This window comes from Microchirus variegatus (genome assembly GCF_963457635.1).
Source record: "Microchirus variegatus genome assembly, chromosome: 3".
NCBI classification, from domain to species: domain Eukaryota; kingdom Metazoa; phylum Chordata; class Actinopteri; order Pleuronectiformes; family Soleidae; genus Microchirus; species Microchirus variegatus.
The window spans coordinates 16,954,017-16,980,150 of NC_139804.1; the positions used below are offsets into that span (position 1 = coordinate 16,954,017).

Consider the following 26,134-nt stretch of genomic DNA (forward strand, 5'->3'; position numbering starts at 1 on the left):
ATATTTTAAGAATATATTCACCTCTCGAGCTCACATAATCTCTTTTGGAGGAGGAGGCAAATGAAAAGACACCTCTCTAAAACCTTCCCGGACAGTCCCTCACCGTTTACCATTTTCCTGAGTTAAGTATGGCAGCAAACTCTCTTTCATGATACCTTCACTGGGGTGCAACAAAGGCAGAACATGTTCAAAGTTGAAAATAGTGACTTTCACACTTGAAACCGCATGTGGTCAGCTGGAAGAAAATATTGCAGCTCTTGTAGGTCTGTGCCCTTCAGTTATCCTATAACTTCGACCTGCATTTATACATCTTCCCGCTGCTGGAATGTATTTTTAATCAGTTGGTTGTAAGAACAAAAAATGGTCGCTGTGCTCGTCTTTTTAAACACTCAGACATTTGCTCATGCAAACCCATCCTCAATGGTTTCTGACTCATAGTGAAGTAGTTATTGTTCACAGGGATTTCTTGTTTTGTTTTAAAGGCATAAGAACAGTGGCAAAACAAACACAAAACAAAAAAAAATGCAATTTGAAATCTTCAGAGTGAACCCAATTGTATTCACAAAAGGACAAAATAGAGAATAAGAAAACAGAGGACTGCCAATAGACACTGTGTGGGTGTAGAAAAGACAACAGAAATACACCATGATCTGTGGAGAATGACGTGAAAAACAAAAACAGGAACGTTTTGTGAAGAAAAATGTGTAGTTCTATGTGTACATGCACAGAACCCTTGTTTAGTTACAGCATTTATCTAATTTAATAATCCTTAACCACAGTACACTCCCCTCGGAGCACTCAACTATCCCTCAGCAGCTCTCTGCTTCCTCGTTTACCTTTTGTTTGCCTCAGTTTTCTCTGCTGCTGCTTCTATGCGGTATATGTCTGTATTTTTTCCTCACCCCTCTTGTCCTTGGGTTGCACTCTCGGAAATAACTACAGGTAAAGGTGGGGCGAGTTGAAAGAGCAGACATTGCAGCAGCAGAGTCTAAAGGCAGATTTCCACTGGGAGCGTTACACCCGCGGCACGTCAGCGGCACAGTCGCCGTTGCCGATCGCTTCCATTGTAATCAATGTGAGCATTTCTACTGGATAGCGCCGCAGCGCTATCGAAAGGTAGCAGTTCTATTTTTGCCATTGCCGCTGCTGAGTCGCGCCAAGCTCAACAGAGCAGATTGCACCAGACAACAAGTCCGACACAGACTCAAAGTAAAACATTTCCGCCCCCCTTTCAAAATAAAACACAAAACGCAGGTCATATAGCGTGTCACAACTTCACGTCAACATTACGTCGTGACCGGTGCTACCAGGTCAACAGTCAATTAATCAGAACGTCTCGTAGAGTCATAATGTACGACGAGAGACTGATTGTTGAAGTGGAGAAACGTAAAATAATTTATGAGACCAGACCAACAGTTCTTCCACGTCGGAGAATGAAAGAAGCTGTGTTGTTGTTGTTTCCTTTATACATGCAGTCTATCGCGGGATCTTGCGAACTCACGTCCGTTCAGGATTATCGTGTTATCTTCCGCTCCCAAGGCACCGCTGCGCTGCTGTTACGTGAGAACGAAGCAAAACTGCGCCGCTGTAACGTGCCCAGTGGAAATCCGCCTTAACTGTGTGCTGATTTGCTGCTATGTAGCGGATTTAGTTATCTCTTATGCTGTTTCCTTCAAGTGGAATGGATCAGTTTGGTACAGTTCAGTACATATTTTTTGGGAGCTTCATTAGGAATAGTACTTAAATAACCTGCTCCTACCGTTCCATTCTTTGGCACCCTTCCCTTGGGTTACCAGAGTACAATGGTAGGGTAAGGTCATCCATGACAGTCGGCTGAATGGGTCACTCCCTTGCGTACGGTGTAAATATCCCATGGAAGTCGAGTAAATTTCAAATAGCACTCTACCACATAGTAGTGTAGTATTATCCAGTATTAGATTATACTGCTGCGGCTGGTCCCTGCCACAGGGGTACGTGGCAGGGACCGTCCAGATGAGTGATTAAGCACAAGTTTCTCTATCCATACAAACATGCTGAAAAACATATGTCACATGATCATTCAGGTGCGCTGGGCATGCATACATTTCTCTTGTAAACAGGAAGTTCATTGTCTCCTCTGCTTAGTTTCAGAAGATGTTCCTATTGCGAAACAACAACAAATAAAAGATTGTCAGAACCACCTGTGTAATGGTGTGTCATGTCAGTAGTCGGAATTTCTAAATTGAGAGGGAGCGGGAGAGAGAGACACAGAGCAACCTTACCAACCCAGACATGGGATTCCAAGATGGCTGCCACTCATACAAACACTGCAATGTCTACTGTTATTTGCGGTTCTACTTTATTTGTTTCACATTATGTCACTTCTACACATTGTCTCATTCAATTTCTGTCTGTAAATATGTCGTGAATACTAGCGATTATATGAATAGTTTTTGGGATTGGGGCTCTCCGTTAGAGTAAGTCCACCCAATGCTGGCTTTTTTTAAAAACACACCAGTGGTGTATCTGCACACGCTACAGAGAGAAGGGCAAATAAAAGGAAATACATAAGAAGGCAGATGCAGAATTGACATACAGAATCATGTCCATATTACAGCGACACAAATGGTCACATAATGGCACAATTAGCAAAATACTGATGTTAGCCATGTGCCAGAATCATTTCACTAAGTAGATCTGACCCGACTTAAGCATTTATTTGAGCTTTTTTTCCCTTCAGAATCATTAAACTACCTGAATCGTTACGTTAGCCCTGAAGAGGGGTAACCTCGCACTCCATGAGCAGAGACGACCAAGATCAGCTAGAGCTTAAGCTCACTGTGTGATGGGAATGCTTATGTGCATGTTATATTACACCTGAGCACACACACACAATACACACGCACGCCTGTTGTCAGCACGTCATTTTTCATTCCATTTGAAAAATTGCAGATAATTAATCCATAATGTTAGACCAAAGCGCCGGTGAATTATCATAGGCACAAACACACAAAATGATGGATTAAAAGATGAACACGCATGGATACACAAATGAGGGCATGAATAAAAATGGTAAACAAATGAGCTGAAGGATGGAGCAGTGCCGGAGGAGAGAGAACAATCAGCCAAACGATCGCTGTGGGCTCCTTTTAGCCATTTAGCTTTGTTTCCTCCTCTTCTCTAAATGAGCTCTTTTAATCTGTCACTCACTCACTCACGCTTTGTTCGCCTCTTTATTTGGATGGCAGAGCTCATTTCAGCTGGATGAGCTGATCAATAATTACTATCAGACCACACACACACACACACAGTTTTGAGCAGTTTTCCTTTTAAGGACTCTGCATTGACTTCCATTAATTTGCACAGCCCAACCAAAGCCTTATCCCTATCACAGTTAAACAGTTAAAGCCCAAACCTTACCTTGACTTAACCACTATCTTAGTCCTAAACTTAGCTAATTGCTCAGAAATTAGGTTCTGCATCATTAGGACCAGGTTTTCGTCTCCATGGAGACTACTGTTCCTGAAACAATTCAGTACTCTCTCTCTAGTGACATACTAGTGCTTCAAAGACTCTTGTATATTTTTACTGCCTGCACACACAAATATGACAAACCCCATTTCCAGAAAATTATATAAAAATCTCTAATCTAATTTGTCAATTCACTTGAACCTTTATTCAACAGGGAGAAGGACAAAGAAAAGATTTTCAGCGTTTTCACTGTCAACATTTTTTTTACTATTCTGTTCAATAGCTGTAACGATACGCATATCGAGACCGAAATCGCGACACTCTAACCCACAAAACCAGTGTCACTGTTGGAATAGGCAGATTGGCGATACGCCCCTTCCAACTGCCAGAGTGCATGCTTCCAATCCAGATGCACCTCTATGAGCTGTCAGTGCTCCAAAACGTTTTTAAATGACTATTTAGTAGTGGTCGGCGTTAAAAAAAACATCGTTCGGTTGGTAGCTGGGTCTATGAATACCTAGCCGCTTGCAACTTTTGAGCAGCACACACACACACGGGGGGAAACTGCAAACTCCATGCATAAAGGCCCTTGTTCCAACCGGGGCCGGTGCCTTAATTTAATTAAAAATATCAATGTTTGCCATGGCATATCAATTATCATATATTGCACAAGGAAGAATGACGATATATCACCAAATCAATATTTTGACCCACTCCTAATGCAGACCACCCACTCGATTCTCTCCCATACCATTGCACATGCTTGTTTTGTGTACTTTTAACTGATGACAGCCTGAATGTTTTTTTGTTGTTTTTTTAATCTTAGCCACGTAGAGGCCATCTCAGATAAGTCTGGGCCCAGAATTCTTGTTAGCGTGTCTTACAAAATAAATGTATGGCTTCCTCTTTGTCTAACAGTTTCAGTTTGCAATGCTTGATGTAGCGTTGGACTGTGTTAAAGGTCCCATATTATGCAAAATCAACCTCCTAATCATTTTAAAGCGGACCTAGACCGGAAGTTCCAATTAACGCTGTTGTTTAGTTTGTATCTGCGCCATTACCTTGTTTAGGAAGCACTGAAGTTTCCAAACAAACAGTTCAGCCACTGCTGAGAACGCTGTGTTTTATTCTAATCTCGGGCTCAGTGAGATCTCTGAAAAAAACCTTTCTGGTTATGTAAACAGCAGTTGTCCTGAACAGCAGATCGTCCGGGCACATCCGGTTGCGTACATTGAACCACAGAAGAAGAATAACGTCCGTTCTGGAGGTGTTTCACGAGCGACAGTGTCCTCTGACTCTGGGTCTGACTCCGAGTCAAAGTCATAAAAGGGACTGCGGCGGGAAGTCGTGACAAAACTATTTTTAAACATTGTTAAAACAATGTTTTGATAATGAGTAGCAGTGCATCCACCGCTCCAGAGGGGGTTTCTGAGAGCTGGTGTACTGATAATGTCACTTCCGGGTATTGGCCAATCACAAGACATTTGTCAAGGCTCTACGCTGGCTGGCCAATCACAACACACTCTGTCTTCTGGGTGTGAGATTTCAGTCTGAAATAGCACGACTGACGAGAGCGTCAGAAAAGAGAGATTTCTATTGGCTCGTTTACAGCAACTATGACCATAAAAACAAGTTAATGTATGTAAGTAGACCTCCATAACTAACATTATGTGCAACAGGACCCCTCTGTGAGCTTTAATACTTATATTTGGGACTTATTTTGACCAAAGCATGTCACAGACATGTTCATTAGGACACCAGGGAACTAGGTTAACTTGGAGAAGTCCTTTAATTGACAATGTTGAACCAAAGTACTCCTAAGGCCATGTGGCTATGTCTATCAGGGTACATGGTGGTTTCTCATACATTACTGCCTTGGGCTTGATGTTCACACACATTTAGCAGTGCTTGCTGCTCTGTCCCTGCCTTTACACACTGACTCCCTGAATCCTTTGCTTTGCAGTTCTTTCACAGATTTTGCACAAAGATTGATCTGACATTTCATTGAATTATCTCTAAATTTCTACTGTCAATTATGGGGAGGTCAGGAATAAGAATCCAGTGAAAGTTTATAAAGTCACCTTATAAAGGGGTTTTTACTTTCAGGTAATTATATGATCTGAACTGTCAGGATATTTCAGATATCTTGACTGAATATTGACATTTCCTGTAATTTTCTTAACATTTCTGCATTATTGCTTCGAATTTCATAGAAAAGCATTGGGGGGTAAGTGGTTTACCTTCCATTTTTATAGCAACAAAATCTTTTGTCGTTTTAAGCTTTATATTTTGAACTCAAACGCACACACACACACACACACACACACACACACATTTTTCATATCTGTCAGAGAGTTTACATTGGTTTTATTTTTAGAGCGAGTTTGGAAATGTCACATTTTTTTCAAGGTTTATTTTGCTTCTGCTGCATGTCAGAGAAATTAATAATCGTCCTATGAGGTTTCAGCCACATCATCAGTCACTGTTCTCCAACGCAGACGTACTCACATACGCATACACACACACACTTTTAATTCTCTCATCGTGTTTAGTGCTTCTCCTGTTTTTCCCCAAAGCACACAGAGACACCTCTTCAAATGTGTGCTTGTGTATCAGACCATTGAGCAGGTTTTGTTGGTGTTATAAATATGTCAGAGGCTCTGATTAAAGCAATTGTTCATCAGCTTTTCACACACACACGCACGCACTCACTCACTCACGCACGCACGCACGCACGCACGCACACACACACACACACACAGTAGTAGTTGGCATTTCATAATTTTGAGGGTGATAAATTCTCCAAAGAACCTTTATTTTGTTGGTTTCTGGCAACATGAAAGTATATAAGTGGGTTTCCGTGTGTGTGTGTGTGTGTGTGTGTGTGTGTGTGTGTGTGTGTGTGTGTGTGTGTGTGTGTGTGTGTGTGTGTGTGTGTGTGTGTGTGTGTGTGTGTGTGTGTGTGTGTGTGTGTGTGTGTGTGTGTATATAATGCCTGCCTCTCGGGCTCCGTGTGAAATAATAGTGTATTCAGATCTTTGGATGGAATGAACAATACATAATAGGGCCATGATAGTAAGTATTAAAATCACTGGACCTGAAAGAAAATGTGATGAGACTCTTAATTAAATGGAAAGTGTGAGAGAGAGTCGAGGGAAAGAATGGACACTGGTACAAGTATGTAAAGAAAGGGAGTAGGGTTTTAAAATTTAATTTGCAATGCAAGTGCCTCACTTTAATTGTTCTACAAACTGTATGTTTTATGCCAAATTAAAACAACAAAAAAACAATATATAAATGTCAGAAACAGTTAATATCATGACGTTTTAATTGGAGCATAGTATTTTCCATGGTGTCTCATGCAATAAGGCTACATTTTATTTTAATGTTAATCCCGTAAATATTGTACTGAAGCCTGAAAAGTCAAATCGAATTGCAATTTATGTAATAAATAAATAAATAGATGAATAAAAATACATTGGGTATTTAACGCAACATGTTCAGTCCAAAAAGGGAAACACACAAGAAATGAAAGAAGAAAAAAAAGCAAACTTGAGTAGGTTGTGACAATATCATGATGAGGGCTTGAAGGTGGTAAGAGATGGAAGATGGATGATGGATTGGATATGTGCTTCAGAACAGCAGGACTGAGTTGGATGGAGATAGGAAGAGAAATATTTTGCACTCTAATTCACATCTTTCCGGCTGTGTTTTATTGAGAATGGGGGTGGGGGCAGGCCGTAATCATGCACACCCTGCTGTGGGGTTTGTACTCTCTGATCTGTCTGCCACACACACTCACTCACATGATTAGGCACCCTGGCAGAGTAATCATGACTTCCTCTTCAGTCTTTTTCATTGAACACTTGCACATTTGTCCCCCTCTAGAAAAAAAATTAGTCTGAAATGACACACAATGTTTTCACCCGCTTGACTCAGATGTCTTGGTCTGAATGTTTAAATTATGAACACAATCTACATTTGCAGAGACAGTTAGTCAAGGGCTTGTTCGAGGGCTTGTTGCATGTGATATTTTCATGTTGGTTGATTTAGTTGTAGGTTTAGCTCCTGTTCATCTGAATAATAATGAACAACAATAATAATAATCATACTGTTATGAAAAACACAGAAGAGCTGGACTGATATTAATTTTTCGGGTGTGAAGTATAAAAATATACTGCACTATAGTATACTAAACTGTATGCTGAATAATTTTTCGGACCAGGCACAGTAGCCTTAGTACATGGTTCTCAACCTGTGGTATGTGTACTGTGGTACGCAAGCTTCCTTTGGTGGTACTTGGAAGAAAATCAGAAATACTGTTCTACTCTATACTAGGGTGTGATGTGGGAGTGGAGTCGAAAATTAAACAAAAATAATAAAAGTTACATTAAATAATAATTACCTTAGCTCTCGCTCCATCTTAAACTAATTTCACTATACCAGTTTGTGAGGAATATGTGAGGAAGAGGAGGATGATGAGAGAGCAAATTGTCTTATTGTGAATAAATCTGCCTCCTGTGAAATGTCTGTAACTGACTTTGCTCGGCCTATTACACCACTGTATTATAACGTTACTTCAAGAGCTGAAGATTTTCTCAAGTGGTTCTTGGTATAAAAAAGTTTGAGAACCTGGCCTAAGTTATTGCATTTTAAACAAACTAGTGCAGTGCCCGTAGGAAGTATGTATTCCTATAGTGGGAGCTGAAGATGATTTTTCAATTATGGTAATGCATAGTATCTCTTTAGGTCCACCTTTAAAAAAAATAAAATAAAATAAAAATGAAACTTAAGGGACAGGAAATTACATCAGCCACAGAAGCTACTGGGAGCTAAGAGCAGTTAGCATTTGGAAAAGTGATCATTTGCAGGCCCGAGCAGGCACATTGCCGTCATAATAACATGTAACCACTGGACAGATAAATCCTCTGAGGCTGGAAGTTTGTGAAGAACTCTATGCTGCACTGTGGAGCCAAGAATATAACTTTTTGCGGACTTTGCAGACTTCCGGTTTTCAGACTGATTGCACTAGTGTGTTCTGATGGCGCCCCTGCCTGGTGTAGCTTGATAAATCAGCGAAAATTAAAATGACTTGAAAATCAAGGATGCACACCATCGGGCCATGCTCAACCCATATCCAAAAATCTTAGGGCGAACTGACTAACGGTCAGCAAGATATGCCCATCAGACAGACACACTGACACAACTTGCTTTTTAGATAGATAGATATGGTGATATTGTTTTATCTTTCAAATATTAGAACCCTGAAAAAATTAATCATCGTGCTTTCAGCAGCTTGTGTTTTCTTAACCCTCTATGTTTTTTGTGCTGACTTTGCCATGCAATCCACTCAATGAATAAATCCAACTGGAAATCTTTGTTTGCCTCCTTCGAGCAAGGGTGCCAAGCCGTATTTTTCATAGTGCCAATACAGGTGATGCAGACTTGCTCAGGCTTTGACAGAGGTGACACTCATTCAGTTGTATGTTGATCTATCATCACAATAATATAAATAATATCATTGGATCTTAATAGAGACATTATTTGAAAGTTGAAATCCTACATTGTGCCGTTTTAAGGGCAAACCTTTGTAAAACATAGTAGAAAGCATTGCAGCAAACAAACTCCCTAGAATTAGAATTTATTAGAAGGACGCCCCCTTAAGATGCAACATCTCATTTTCAACAGGGTCTTAAGCAACAGCGCTGCAATAGACACAGAAGATCAGCAACACAGCTATCACACACAATACTCACATCCAATGTGCACGTTGCATTCCCCCCCTGACTGACATGGACAGGCATTCACCCAAAAGGCACCAACCTGAAGGCCATGTTGGTCTACTTAACTTTATTTTATTGCAGAAAAAGGTAACTGCTGTCATGAGAGTTTCCATACAGTAATTGGTTTCTTTATGGTTTAGTTATATAGCCTCCAACACTCGGATAATCAAACACTTTGAACTTTATTATGTCAGTCTGTCTCTCTCTCTCTCTCGCTACTGTAATTTCTGTAATAAAATTGAAGATGAAGTTCCTTTTCACTAAATTCATTTTAAAGGCCAAAAGCAAACTCACATTCATGACTATTTACATAAATGTGTTTACTTTTTTTCTTCCCTATCCCAGTGTGCTGCTTCAGAGGGATTACAGTTTCCTGAGGGACATTAATGTCTGGAAACCCTTCGTCACCATCGGGGTTTATTCCTCTACGCTCTCTGCTGCCATGAGCAACCTCATCGGAGCCTCACGAATCCTCTACGCACTGGCCAGGGACGACTTGTTCGGTAGGTTGCAGAGTCCTTCAGGGAAGTGGCCTTTAAAGTTGCTGCAGGGGGATTTTTGGTAGCAAGAGGCTTGTGATATTTCAGTGATCAAAATGTACCAGATTTTGTGCAAACTGGGAAAAAGTTGACATGGAAATCAAGCATGAGATTTCACACCAGACCGCCCAATGACACCCAGCTTCCATTTTGCATCTATCGTGCACTGACACAAGAGGTTTTCTCAGAAGCATGAAAGGGAATCGCTTCATATTTTCAGTCCACTGAAAAAATCTGTTTTATGGAAAATGTTAGTAACCTTTCTTTTAAAGGCATCAAATGAATGCAAATGTTATTATATATATGCATACAGCTTTTTGGTTTTACGTAAAAAAAAAAAACGAAAAAAAAAAACTTTTATTGCAAAAATGGAGTGATTCGTTCAACCTTATTTCATGAAAGAGTTTCTTCTCCCTTTAGCGGTCACCACAGCTGATCATCTTCGTCCATCTTGTCTTCTCCCGTGTGTTTTGTTACACCAACTGTCCTCATGTCCTCCTTTACAATATCCATGAACCTTCTCTGTGGTCTTCTTCTTCTCCTTCTGCCCAGCAGCTCCATCTTTAACATCCTTTGTCCGCAGGGGTGGGGGGAAATTCAATACAGTGAAATGTATGTATTCACTGTATACACTGCAACTATATATCGTTTTTGAGACACCACGTATCACTAGTAAAACATTTGCGACATGAATATTTTGCGTCAACCCGTCAACCCCCGCCTTTTTTTTCTGTTGAAGCTCCATTCCAAACAACCTACTAGATAAACTCTCACTCCAGTCCAGTGGTGGCGGTAAATATGCACTAGAACGCTCGTCACTCGTGTGAGTTTAAAACAGAAGAAGAAGAATTCATAACAATGGCAGCGGCAAGCAGTAGCGGGAGCACCGAGGAACAAACAGCAAAAAAAACCACGTCTACGGTCTTCAAAAGTGTGGGAATTTTTTTTACCCTTAACTCTTCTAACAAAGCGATTGTTTGCAGACTATGCGATGACATCAAACCTCTAACGTGCGCATGTAAATTCCATTCACTTTCAATGGACAGACGGGGGGAACTACGCCTCAAATATGAGTCGTGAAGACCACGCGTGACTGTTAAGTACAATTCTATATGAGCGTACAGACACACGCTGTGTAGTGTTTGTGGAAATCATATAGCGAGGGGTCATTCATGCCGTGCCACCTGCGCACACAGCAGACGTCTGCACACACTCGTCTTGAGTTAAACAGCTGCAAGTATTACCAATACTAGGGCCTGCAGACCGATGTGACAGTTTAGGTTATTTCAGTCACACATGCATACGTTAAGGCATCTGAAGCATTGGCTTCAATACAATAGCGACACAAACGCTTTAACGTCTATAGCGTGTGCACGCCTACAGTATAAATCATAATTAGAAGATTTCATCAAAAAAGGTATGTGAGTGGATGGGGGCAGCCGGGCGGAGGGATTTCCTGGGAGGACATGACGTCACTCGGGGAGTACGGTTCGTCCCGTCCCGTTTCATTTTTGAAGTTTTTGAAACCACGATTTCATGAGAATCACATTACAGCTCCTTCCACAGCTACTTCCACAGACACTTCCCACAGCAGCTGACGGGGCGGAACCGGGTGTGGTGCAGGTCGACGTAGTGCTGTCCGTGCTGCTGGATCCTCAAATGAGGATCAGCACCATGATGAACATGGAAAAGTTATCCAGCAGAATAATTGAATTTCGTTCAAGGTTATATAATTATAATGATATATGAATTAAACTGTATGGGTCTTGGTTTGGCAACTGAACAGCGCATGAGCGTACTCTACCGTCTCGTCCGGAAAATATTTCCTGAACTCGTCCTATTTTCCAGCATTGCCGAGCTAGTAGATGATCATAAATGAATACTACGTCATAAATCTTAAAAGGGTTAGTCAAGGTGGTTGAGTTTGAAGCATAAGCAGATCTTAAAGACAATACTCATCTCTCCAACTCTCAACACTGGCACCATTTTTTTTTGTTGTTGTTTTTTTTTTTCAGGACGAGCGTGCGCACAGACGTCTGCTGCGTTCGCACGTGACATGACACTTATCACCCGTCACCCTTCATTATTTGGTATACCTGCAATACGCGTGTCTGTATACTATGCATGTGTATCGGACGCATGTTTTTCAGTCTTTATGCAGGTGTAGGCGACACGGTTAAGGCGTTATAGTATAGTGTGCTGGTATAAAATGCCCCTGATACACACACAGCTTCAGCTCTGCCACCTCCTGCTCCATTGTCTTCTGTCTCTTTGACAGTACCACTGTCTCCAAACCATATATCATGCAGGACTCACTAATGTCTTGTAGACCTTCCCTTTCACTTTTGCTGCTATCCTTCTGTCACAAATCACCCCTGACACTAAAGGGTCAAAATAAATAAAATATAATTAAATTGAAACTATACACAACAAAGACCACAATGATTAGAGATGTCCCGGTGAGCTTTTTTGGCCTTCCAATCACAATCCAATCGTTTTACTGTTGAGTATCTGCCGATACAGAGTCGTGATCCAATACTTGTATTTTCTTGACTGGAGTTTAGAGAGAGACTTCACATTAAACTATGACCAGTTATGTCAAACACAGGGAATACGATTATATGAATATATGTCAACGAAGCAATGCATGGTGTGCACAGATTTATTTTACGCGAAAATATTTATTTTTTGTATCTGTATTTTTACAACCTATTGACACCTTACATTCTCTGCCCCTTCTCTGCCCCCTCTCGTTACTCGCAATGCCAGAGGCTGCCATAGTCCTCTTTCTTAGAAGGTGTGTGTCTTCTTCCCAAGTCCTGCAGTTTTGGTCACCACACCTGCTGCTCACCACTCCACAACAGTCTCACCACCTCGGCCTTTGTCTTTTTTCTTCAACCAAAACAGTACCATCACTCTCATGTCCTTTGTGGTACTGAGGGTCAAGGAAGGTACTTGTGTTGTGTTTGTGACAAATTTGACAAATATAGACATTGACCTGGTCTTTGGTGGAGTTGAGAGCCAGTGCTGCAGCTGCAGTGTGGCATAAAGACAGACGGAGAGGGAGTTTTGTGGCATGTGCGATTATAAAATAAATGAAACTGCAAATCAATGTGATTTTGGAAGACAGGATCTGTTACTCCATCAAGCTAGGTGTTTTGTTGTTTTGAAAGAGAGACAGATCCTTAGCTGTGGAAATGACATAATCTGCCTTTAAATATTTGTAGTGCGTAACTGTTAAATACAAACAAATGTCAATTACTTTCAAACATTGTTGAATGAGTTCACACATTCCCGCTCTGCACACAGGAAGTGATTTGTTTTATGTCAAGATGGAGACAACAGCAACATTCTGCTGCAAACAGGTTAGAGTGTGACAGAAAACCCTGTCGTTCACCAGTTTGATGGGATAAAGGCTTGTTGTCCCCACCACCACTGCGCTGCTGCTGTATACACACAAACAGATCTGATAGTATTGTTTGACAGGCTCAAGCTCAAAAAAATGTTCATTTTTTAATATGTATATAAGGCTGCCAACATGGCACAACAGATTTTTTTTTTTTTAATGACAGCAATGAAACTGTGAATACTACTGTGGCCATAGTATTTCAGATACTGTATTGTCATAATTATCGCCCAATACTGCCAAGCAAAGCAGGTAAATGATCGCTGTCACTTTGTCTTTAAAGTTTAAACACAAAACACTGAGTTGTAATGTCAGTCACAGTCTTTTTTTGAGTATCAACTGAAGGCGGCAGTGATTTCCATCTCACTCTGTGCCTCCTGCTCCTTTGTCATTATTAATGACTGTGAGCAACTTCCTCATCCCATCCTCTGCTCCTCTGTTCAGTCTATTGCAAATTGATTTGGCCTGTTTCTGTCTGCGTCTATGGGTGTGCGTGTATGAGTGTGTGTGTGTGTCTATCAGGGGAGATAAATGGCTGAATTCGTGTGAGTTCCTCTGTGGCGTGATCAGACAGAGCAGAGTCATCTGACTCTAGTTCAGCTGTTCACCACGAGCCGAAGGATTAACTTCGATTAGATTCATCTGGTTAATTAAGAGAAAGTGACTACACAGGTAGAAATGATGTTATACTCTCAAATATGGTGCTCAATACTGTGAGCACTGTGTGTGTGTGTGTTTTTGTCATTCATGCACACTACTCACTGCTTAACCTTGCCACTGTCCTATGCAAACTGAGCATCATCAATTTTCCATCCAACAAACAGACAAGGAGGATTTTCTATTTTTTTTCCCATCCCACATATTTTCCATTACTTTCATCTCTGTTACTTACCTTCACCTTTGTCTGTCTCCATCCCACAGTCGTCTTCTCTCTCTCATTGATTGGACTTAAAAGTCCCACAGATTTAATTCCAAATATTTATTTGCTTTGAAATTTCCTCATAAATGCATAAATGACACTTCCACCACCAACACCGCTCACCTTCCACTTCCATCCCCCGTCTCCTTACCAAGTTTTTATTTGTATACTATATATATACAGGTGCTGGTCATTTAATTAGAATATCATGAAAAAAGTTGATTTATTTCAGTAATTCCATCCAAAAAGTAACTTGTATAATGTATACATTCATTCCACACAGACTTATATATTTTAAGTGTTGATTGCTTTTAATGTTGATGATCATAACTGACAACTAATGAAAACCCCAAATTCAGTATCTCAGAAAATTAGAATATTGTGAAAAGGGAGATTCACAAAGAGTGGACTGCAGTCGGACTCGGTGCTTCAAGAACCACCACGCAAAGATGTATACAAGACATGGCTTTCAGCTGTGGCAATCCTTGTGTCAAGCCACTCTTGAACAAGAGAGAGTGTCAGAAGTGTTTCACCTGGGCTAAAGACAAAAAAGGACTGGACTGCTGCTGAGTGGTCCAAAGTTATGATCTCTGATGAAAGTACATTTTGCATTTCCTTTGGACATCAAGGTCCCAGAGTCTGGAGGAAGAGAGGAGAGGCACAGACTTTACCAGACTCACACTGGTAAATCAGCATGTTGAAGTTGTATAACAGTACAAATACCTTGGTACTGTAATCACCTTTGAACCCCATGTTGATGCTGTCTGTAAAAAGGCACATCAGCGAATACATTTTATTGTCAGCTTCGCAGTTTCGATGTTGACACCACTTTTATGAAAATCGATTATCAAATCTGTTCGTAAAATATCAGTTGATGTATACATTTCTATTCTTAGTCCAAACCTGATTTGATATGTACACCATAACATCATTGTTGCTCACAGGCCTATCGTTAGACATTGGTTCAAAACAGAAACAGGAACACAGTCCATGATATTAGTCCTATTTTATAATGTTCTTCGATCCATTTGTTCTCTGTTGATTAGGGTATAAGGAAGAAGGAAATGTGGGACTCCTCTGCATAATAAAACATAACTAAATGTATATTGATTATATTTTATGACAGGCAGTGACGTGCGGTGAGCTCTAGGGTAGGGTAGGCAGTAGTGATGGGATCGGCAGTTCATTTGAGTGTACTGAATCACTAGAATCCTTTCATTAAAATGATTCGTTCAAAAGATTAATTCACCGAATCGTTCAGTGCTTAGCAGGAGCCCAGTGCCCTGCTACGTGACCCACGTCCTCCCTGAGTGCAGTATGTCCGCGCCGCGGGTCATAGAGTGAGTGACGGCGCGAACGAGATTCATGTCCTCAGCCACAGTTCTCCAGTTCTATGTGTGTCAGTTTGTTCGCGATGCGAACGAGATTCACGTCCACAGCCACAGTTCAGTGTGTGTCAGTACGTGCGTGGGTCAGTGAGTGAGTGACAGCGCCAAACGAATCACAGCAGCGCGGCAGACACAGTTCTTCTTACTCGTCACTCCCTCCCCGCTCGGCGCACGTTGGCTGGCGTCGTTTGCCGAAGATTCGCGAGTGATTGATGGCGCCGGCGAACGACTTCACGAGTGATTCACAGAGTGCGGCAGTTCCAGCTCAACTGAACTAAGAAACGAATGCATCAGTTCATGAAGTGATCCCAGTCAGTTCGTTCACTCAAAGGATTCTTCGAAAGAATCATTCATGACCGACACAACACTAGTAGGCAGGCAGTCACAGACCAAGATGTACACACACTAAATTAGTATTTCATACGTTGCAGACAGTGCACCATGCAATCTGAGAATATCAAGATTGTAGTACTGTACTATAACAGAAACTTAAACTGTGTGTGTGTGTATGTGTGTGTGTGTGCGCGTGTACGTTATCAGGGGCATTTTTTGACAGCACACTATACTAAAACGCCTTAACCGTGTCGCCTACGCCTGTATAAAAAACTGAAAAACACGCGTCTGATACACGTGCATACAGACACGTGTATTGTGGGTATACCAAATAATGAAGGGTACCTCAAATTTTGAGGTAGAGCCTAGGGTATAGGCACTGCCTACCATGACTGCACGTCACTGCTACCAGGCTCAATTCTTTTTCAACAGGACATCATATATATAGCTGTAAAGCTATAAGATGGCTATAAAGAACAAGAGCAAATGTATAATTATTTATTGTTAAATTTATGAACAAAACAGGGACAAATTTGTCCCCAATGTGCCCCAAATTTAATTTGTAAAATATTTAAATTGCATATTATTAGTTTTCTGCTCGTGCTTCAGAAGGTAAATGTGCCTTTAGAGTCTTAATTAACATTCCATTTCCCCCGTTTTATCAAATTGATATTTTCTAACATTAGAGTTCAAATGGTGACTAAAGTCATAGTGCTTAATCTCTGAAATTACCTGTGGGAGAAATAGTTAGGAACCTGGGGTAATCAGCTATTTTATGTTGATGTGCTTTTATTTGCCACAGCCTCAGGATGAAGGTGGTCAAATAGCTTTTGCAGTTCCAGGATTTTAACATGATGAGATGGGATTTTACAACTTCAAGAAACGTCAGACAGACAGACAGACATTCCTAGTTATATAAAAACTGGGGCAACTCTGCTGGTTACAAAAATACAAAAAAAGCTTCTACTTCTCATTTGATTTACAGTATACTGTCAGTGCACACTTTCCCTGACTAGTTTAGTTTCAATTCTTCTTCAACAAAATAGTTTTGTAAATTATGTTCTGATTGAGAGTAAAATACATGAAAGCACAGTACATAGGCATGAATAAACACCAGTATGATTGAGAGTTGCTATTGTCCAATAGGTAGGTACCTGGTTGAATAGAATAGAACAGAATATAAGGACTTCATTGTCTTTCCACAGGTACAGCAGAAGCCTATGGCAAACATAGTTAATTAGCACAGATCTGTGAACCTCCAGCCAAAAAGACTGACATGGAGCTGCTGAAATCACAAATCTTGAGATGACGGGAGACATGGCAACACAACATTGTGTATTGTTCTCATCTTTTTTTTTTAAACCACAACTAACTTCCACATGTTCCTTTATAGATGATGTGGTGTGATTTAGCCAATGTCCTCCATTGTTTTTATAGCTAAACATTATGTTATGACCAAGAGCCCATTTAAAATGGATCTAAAGCCTTGCTGCCCTCACTGCATCCTCTACTGGACCACGTGATAATTACTTCATATGGCGTGTACATCTGGGGTGTATGTGTTGATATCAAATGGGATTTTAAGGGAGTTGGAGACTTAACCCCCCCCCCCCCCCCAAGTTCAGCCAGATGAGTGTACTATTAGATAAAACTTGACAGCCCTATCAAGCACCTTAAAACATGCTCTGTTTTTTTACAATAAACCCCAGTTCCCCCTTCTGCTTCATTAAACAAATGCGGAATAGAGGCAGAGCTCAAGGCGCAACATGCTTTGCCAAATGTCATTAAATAAACAATTTTTCCTGCTTGAAATAACGTTCATTAAATCAATCAGTAATTGTCCACTGGCAGCAACTTTTGAAAGCTGAGATCTGCTTTTCATTTCATAAGCGACTCCACGCCTATGGTGTCTCCAAAAGCGTGTAATATTTCCCACGGATAGAAGCAATGCTTGCTGACATTTAATAAAGACCACTGTGGAAGAAATTCTCCCGTTAACCGGAGGTTGGTCGTTCAGTGCAGCTTTTTTCCCCCTTTTTGATTAAACCTTTCTGTTCACGTATGCATCCAGAATTTCACTGACGTGGGTTTTGAAGGTCAGTGCTGATATTTTTCACAAAAGCTTCCACTAGAGAATGCAGATGGATATTTGCAGTTCGGCCCTTCCTTAAATTTGAAAGATTTGTTGTTCTCATCAAAATCTCTTTTCATTCCTGTAGGTAAGGTTCTGTCTCCAGCCAAGAAGACGTCACGCAACGGTAACCCCTGGGTCTCTGTGCTCATCTCCTGGTTCCTTGTGCAGGTTAGTGCAGATAAACAAACACAGAATTTAGGAAACCATCAATAAAAGCATTTAATACTTCATGAAAGAGCTGGTTGATCCTTGTATATCACAGCAATTTAACCAGTTAGGACTTCAAACAAAACAAAATATAGTGACAAATGAGTACACAATGGTTATTTGATCTGATGGGAACCAGAAACAGTAGGGAAGAAATCTAATCATCTATTAGATGTTAGGACCAAACAATAGTTTTCAAATGAAATGGCAAATTGAAATAACATATTTACAAATCACAAAGGTACAGTTTACTTTCATTTCATTTAAATGTTATGTTTTATGTACATTGAAAAAAAAAGTTGGTGTTGTCTCATGTGTTTCATGAGTCAACACTATTACGTTGTGAATATTGAACTTTAAAATAATTATTATATTACTACTGAAATCACAAAATCTGTCAGATTTCCTTTTATCGTTCAACCAAATTCTTGGAAGAAAAATTATATAAAAAGTGCTTCTCTTCTTTTAGGACTGTAGTATAAACCAATAATAAATGATTTTCAAAATTTAATTCAGTTATCAACTGTAGCACTTTAAGGGTCAATAATACAAGTTCATCACCAGCTGTAGACTTGTTTTGAATATTTTAGTGAGGTCGATAAATGAGGTTTACATTCCAGCTGAGCTATAGGAGCGGCGAAACTCACATCAAAGAAAAAGGAAACAGGAACCTTCAAACAAGCTGCTGTTATTCTGGGTAAGAAATGCAAAGGTTGGCGAGTTGTAGTAGGACAATTCATTGTTTGGTTTGTGAAGCTTTGTCACTAAAACTCTCCACAGGCAAATATATCAGAAAGGCCTGCTGTGCAACTTGAGAGAATCCCATCTTCAAACAGAGCTCAGGGTTTTCTCCAGGGTTTTTTTTTTTTTTTTTTAAACCGTGGGGGAGATCTGCCCGAGTGGAAGAGGGGGGAGGCGATGGCAAATTTAATTTTGAAATGTGAAATTATGACTATTTGAAACAGAATTTTTTTCTAAATACATTCTTTACTATAGGGTTTCCGGTACATGAATTGAAAATAATAATAGAATCAGTATGTATCACTAGGCTAAAACAACAAACACAACAACAACAAATCTCCTATTTTCTCTCTTCTACTTACCTTCTGCACTACTTCTGCCTGTGCTCTTATCTAATATAATATTGGGAAGTGTTAAATTCGTTCACCTCACCAATACCACACAGGTAAATTTAGGAATATTTAAATATTACACTTATCATGGTACACATCATTATCATTTCTATTGACTTGAGGGAATAACATCACAACAATAAATCAAGAACATTGAGCCTCTCCTTTATGTAAAGTTACCTGACTCTGTTCCTCTGGAACCTTTCTCTTCTTTTGAAAATATACTCATCTGAAAATGTAACCAGAAAAGAGTCATGGCAGAAAAATTACCTGGGCATTACTTAAGCTAACGCTATGTCGTGTTGTTCAAAACATGTGTCTGAAACGTAACGGGTTTCCTCTATCAATAGAAAATTAAGTTTTACAGTTAAAAATGTATGTACAACAAAATGATATCGCCCTCGTCTGTACAACTAAACACTCGACATGCTTTATGAGGCCTAACGTAAAGACCACTGGTCACTTCACAACCTTTCAGATCAGTCTCAAATGATCAAACAAGGCGATCAGAGATGGCAGACTTCACCCCATTTACACAACAAGGCACTGGTGCCCTCTGTTTGTCACGTTGGCAAGTGCAAGTGTGGAAACACAAACGGACACACAGAGCCACCAAATACAATACTTCACAATCCTTCACAAGTCATTAATTAATTCATTAATTCATTAATGAATTAATGAATTAATTAATTTATATACTTAAATCTGGGGTCGAAGGTGTAAAATCGTACTCTGGCTTTTTGCAATTACCCTGGTCACAATCAAACAAAGTACAAAAGACAAAGAGAATAGCACTTTGAATACAACAGGGTCAAAGTTTATTCACAAAATGTATAATTAACATTACAAATAATTAACAACATTGACCCTCTAAACTACCTACAAAAACATGCACCCAGGTGTGTGTGTGTGTGTGTGTGTATGTGTGTGTGTGTGAGTGGGCGTGCACCTGTCAGCTAGTGACAGCATGGGAAACAGAAAGTTCGGAATGGCGGAATTGGAAGAGGGGTCTGTGGCGTGGTGGTTGTCACGGTGACGCTCCACCCTCTTCCGGATGCAAAATGGCCGTAGAGACACAGGTAATAGAGACATTTACTATGACAATGTGTCATGCTCAGATTCTGGGTCGTCGAGAGAGAGCGGAGGAGTGAGGGAGGAAGTGGAGCCGGCAGTGGCGAGGGGCATGGAGAAGGAGAGAAAGAGAGTGTGACTCTTAACAAAAGGGATGTGGATGGACAGAGATTCCCTTGTGATCACACAGTTGGCTGTAACTCGAGATAGTCGTCTGTCTGTCACAATCAATGCTGGTAAAATGAATAAAGGAACCAAAATCACAAAACACAGATCTTTCAAGATCTTCGATTGCCCTCCACTTGATTGCGAGAGGAGTGGCGAAAATTAACAAATAAAGCAACAAAATCACAACACAAGCAGACCGGACGACGTGAAGTGCTCACAATGAATTAACAACAGATGAGCTGGTGCAGCCCTGCTGGTGTGCAGCCCTGCTGGTGTGTAGCCCTGCTGGGGATGGCTGGGGGGGCAGAGCGTCCCATTGTTTCCACCAATGGGGTGAAGGGTTGGAGCTGCTGCTGATGTCATGCATCGCAGTGGCTTTTGAGAGATGAGAAAGGAATTTTCTCCGTCCTCCTGTACCATTAGACCAGGCTTCTATTGTCACAGTCTTACACTAGGCCTTACAATAAGGCCCCAACAGTCCATAATAGCTGATTACGAATATGATTGACTGGGCTTGTCAGAGTTATGATAACTCTAACCTATTAAAATAAACCATTAAACAGTGGAAGTTACTAAAAAACAAACATCATTTCCCAAAGTTTGAGTGACATCAGGAGGATGCATAAATGATTTAAGGAAATAAAATTGTTCTTTTACTTTACCTGAAGTAGGCAAAAATCTGCTCTCGTCTGTTATGTTTCTTAAGTGGGGAAAAGACACTTTTCTGAGGAAAAGAATTAGCACAGGCGAGGTGTGTGAGGATAGAGAGACAAAGAGGAGGAGCATCTTAGGACCAAATAGGCCTGACGATCCTATCATTATCAGAGGTAAGTGTTAAAGGCTGAATGGCTTGTCATTATTTGCGTTCACTCTTTGTACCTCGCTCAGTCTCTTCTCCTCATCCCTAGCCCCACTCTCCAGGAGTGGAGGAGGAGCAATTAGATGGAAATCGTTAGCTGCACTGCCGCCATCAGAGATTATTGACTCTCTTGTCCTCTTTCTCTCTGCCTCTTCCTCCGCCATTTGAATGATTCACTGATGACAAAGTCTGATTGTAATCTTGCCTTGAACGCTCGCACCGCAGGATGAAAAGGAAGGAGGAAGAGGAGGAGGAGGAGGAGGAAGGCACAAGTAGAGCCCTCTTTTATTGGAGTTTTAAGCACAGGGGGGAAATAGACAGACTCCATGAACAAGGAGACAAGAAAAACAAAAATATAAAGTGAAGTTTGAAGTGGATAGAGTTCAAGTGTGGGTGGGAAAAAAAAAATTGGATAATTCCAGACAATGGATAATTCCATTATAACCTTTCAGCATAATGTAAATCAAGTGATCAGAGTGTGAATGAATTCAATTTCTGCCCCCAAATGAGACACTGTTTACTACCTGATTAAATCTGTATTGTCACAGAAGGCTGTGACCAATCACAGGCCTGTTTCTTTTTTTATGACTCAAACTTTATTGATTTTTACTTCTTATAACATACAATAGGACTGTAAGGAAAAGAGAAAATAAATACATAAATTAAAATTAATTAATTAATTAATTAATTAATTAATTAATTACTTTCACTTGCGACAGTGTCTTTTGACTCTGTGTCCTACTCAGGGTCAAAGGCATAAAATTGACTTTTTTAAACATTGTTAAAAAAAGTGTGTGAAGCTGGAGAATGGAAAACCAAAACAAAAGAGAAAGTTAAAGAGTTCAATTAAGCTGTGTTTAAATACAGCTTAATTGAAAGCTGTGTTTTGATAATGAGTAGCAGTGCATCCACGGTTCTGTTTCAAGGGGGCGCTGCGTTTCCGAGAGTTGACGTGCTAATTAAGTCACTTCCAGGTACCTGGCCAATCACAAGACAGTTGGCAGTTGGCACAGAAAGCTGTTGTTGGCTTTCCAATCACAACACAGTCTGTATACTGGAGGTGAGATTACGGTCTGAAACAGCGCTGCTGACGAGAGCTTCAATGAGGACAGATTTCGATCGTCTCGTTTGCAGCAACTAGGAGGTTTCTTACATGTGTGATAGCACTATGGGAGCTTTAAACATGTTTGATATTTACAACTGAATAGAGATTGGGATATTGGGAACCCTGCAATAACAAATGAGAGCTGGGAAACGGATGTTGCGTAATTTTGTTTAGAACGTAACTTTTACAAGCCAAGTTGATTCCGTCTTTTTCCACAAACTGTTCCCGTCTTGATTTTCGTTTTTTGCGTTTCTCAGCACAAAACATTGCGCACACACAGCAGCAATTAACTCATGATGCCGACAGTCCACCTCCATGTCTGTTTGTATTCTGAAGTCGCATTAAATCAGGCAAGTTCTGTGTGATCCCAAATCCCTGGAATCTCTTCCCTGAAATTGGTCGATTAATAACCAAGTGTGAGGTCTTGAGTCTTGACTGGATTGTCTAGTCTTTTAGGATTAAGACACTGAAAATCGGTTTCTAAGTTCATTGATTCTGTGTTCTCCAACTTTTTAAAATCTAGTCAGATTTAAAAATCCTCTAGTGTGGGGCAAGCACACACTTGAGCCGGCAGACTTAAACCTACAACCCCAACACTTAAAGCGTAAAAGCATCATCTCTGTAGCCCAAAGAGTGACTCAGCTTTTTATTTGATAAGTGTCTGCATGGGGCCACATATTTCAGGGAATTGAATGCTCATTGCGCTCCAATAAAAAGTATTTCAAATGGTCACACTGATGACACACATACACACACTTATACACAAGTTTGCACAGTTATTAATTTTCTTGATTTCATTAATTTGGCAAACTGTATATCCATCCATCCATCCATCCATTATCTACCGCTTTATCCTCCACCAGAGGGTCGCGGGGGGTGCTGTGCCTATCTCAGCAGACATTGGGCGATAGGCGGGGTACACCCTGGACAGTTCGCCAGTCCATCACAGGGCCACATATAGAGACAAACAACCATTCACTCACACACTCACACCTACGGTCAATTTAGAGTGACCAATTCACCTAGTCCCCATATCGCATGTTTTTGGACTGTGGGAGGAAGCCGGAGAACCCGAAAGGAACCCACGCACACACGGGGAGAACATGCAAACTCCTTGCAGAAAGGCCCTTGTTCGGGACATGTTCCAAACAGGACGCGAACCCAGGAACCCGGGTCTTCTTGCTGCAAAGGCAAGAGTGCTAACCACTACACCAACTGTGGGCCCGCAAATTGTATATATACAAGTATATATTTACACACACACACACACACACTAGCAACCACTGAGAGAGAGACTTTGTGCACTTTGACAGCAGTTGTCCATGCTCGCTTGTGTCTGAGTTAATGGCTAATTAATGCTGTGGTAGAGCAGGCTCCCAGGGGAGCGCAGGAGAGACACCCACTGGCTGCCTGAGGTCAGAGATGATCCCTCACATGCATCCTTCTCCTTTCTTCTACAGTATCTCATCTTCTTCACTCTTCTTCTCTCGCTCTCTCTCTCTCTCTCTCTCTCTCTCTCGCGCCGTACCCGTCGCCATCCTCGTTACTCCCTTGGTTTGGTCTCATGTCATTCTCCCTCTTTCTCTCTAGCCGCCTCTCAGTAATATGACATTATTAATCTCAGTTCCCCACCATTACCTTTTCTCCCTTCTCTCTCCCCTTCAGTTTACTTCTGCTTCATGGTCGCCAGTTTAGTGATGTTAGAGTTGCCGCTCTTACCTCTCCATAAATATAAACGCTACGCCCTTGAGCTGCAGAAAATATGCTCCGACTTCAGTGGAGTTTCTCAGCAGCCAATCATAAAGCATATGATAATTGGAGAGAAAGTCTCCAATCTGTGTTTGTTCCCAGGTACAGTGCAGCAGCACTTACCGCTTTGTTCTGCACAATCACTCTTGACAGCTCCCGCACAGCTTGAGAAAGTGCCTTTGAAATAGACGATATTGAAATATCCACAACAAAAGTTTAATTCAGTCCAGTAGAACAAAGGTTTAATGGTGATGCTGACCTTTTATTCCTCCAATAAAGTAGGTCGGTGTGGTACATATGAGCAATGATTAGGAGGTTTTCCACTATTGTAACTTGACTTAAGTTAGTTAAGCTTCACTTTTAGGATGATTACCACTAGAGGATGAAAATTGTGTGTGTTGTTTGAGGACTACTTTGTAGTACTGTAAATAATGGACCTTAGGTGTTGTGTGACATTCATGTTTGTTCAGCTCAGAAAATGAATCACGGAAACTTTTTTTTTTAACCCTCAAGCAGCAAAGCTGCCTCTCCCGCGAGCGAGAGCAGTTCGTGTTGAGCTCAAGGCATTCAAATCTCTACGTGATGGTGTGAAATCACATACATCGCTCACAAGTCATTGTTTTGTGTGCTGGATTATGACCCAATACTGATTCCATAGATTGCCACCATAATTCCTGTGTCTGTGCGACGGCAGAGCGCGTATTCTCGCTCCAAAACCGAATCGAAACAGCCCAAAGAAGCAGTCTCACCAAGGACAAAGTGACAAGGTCGATGAGGATTGCAAGTCGTCACAAAGACTTGGACAATTTTGATTTCACAAAAGCAGCTGAACACACAAGGAAACACCGACGCAAACTGGCAAAAATGGAGAATCGTTTAATTTGGAACGAGCCGTGAGTTTTCATACGTCACACTTATTTCGCTAATTTTCATTGTTTATTTTGAAGTTAACGCAAGAGATACGTGTGTGAAGTGGTCTTAATTTAAAGACTCTGCATAATGTATTTCTGGTTGATTTAGCAAGGTATTCCTTGTTTATTTCTCATTTAGTTTATAATAATTAGATTTTTGCCTGCTCAGCTTACATTTTTGTGGAATGTTTGTTCAACAATTTAAAATCAAAACATTAAGTGCAGGGTTTTTTTCTGTGTGTGTGTACGCATGCGGGTATCTTGTTTCGTGTGTCTTATTTAAGAATTCTGTGTGTTTGGCATTAAATACGCATGGCCAGAATTTTGAAATATTAACAGCCACATTGACCGGCAAAAACATTTTCTCGCGTAAACTCACAATCTACCATGAGAGCACCGTTTTTAAATCATGACTACTTTTAATGATTTGTATTTTTAGTAAATTGGCATTGCAAATTGTATTGCATTATTTTAACTAGAAAAGGCAATTCTGAAGAAATTGCAGGGAGATTGCGGTTGACCGCACAAGCTGAAGATACGCTGCATTGTGTTGTTTGAAGCATTTGAATTTGTATAAATAGATGAAAAAAAAGAATAAGCTGAAGCTATGCTGAGTCGCTGTCTTTAACCAGTTGTATGAATACTTTGAAAAGTACATGAATTTGTATGAAAAAGAAGTTGAGATGATTTGAATGTGTTCCTTTTTGTGAAAATTTGAGTCAGTCTCTCAAACATCCATCCATCCATCCATTATCTACCACTTCATCCTCCACCAGAGGGTCGCGGGGGGTGCTGTGCCTATCTCAGCAGACATTGGGCGATAGGCGGGGTACACCCTGGACAGTTCGCCAGTCCATCACAGGGCCACATATAGAGACAAACAACCATTCACTCACACACTCACACCTACGGTCAATTTAGAGTGACCAATCCACCTAATCCCCATATCGCATGTTTTTGGACTGTGGGAGGAAGCCGG

At 40.7% G+C, this 26,134-nt stretch overlaps 1 protein-coding gene across 1 annotated transcript in view; it reads left to right on the plus strand.

The window, feature by feature from the left end:
- The window catches only part of LOC310924804 (solute carrier family 12 member 9), a gene marked incomplete at its 5' end in the record, with an annotated part of 92,269 nt that overhangs the window by 28,378 nt on the left and 37,757 nt on the right, over positions 1 to 26,134 (plus strand). Inside the window, 2 exons of the mRNA XM_083886642.1 lie at positions 9,579 to 9,736; positions 18,038 to 18,120. Coding sequence (XP_083742768.1) covers positions 9,579 to 9,736; positions 18,038 to 18,120 — 241 coding nt within the window. The remainder of the gene's footprint in view (positions 1 to 9,578; positions 9,737 to 18,037; positions 18,121 to 26,134) is intronic.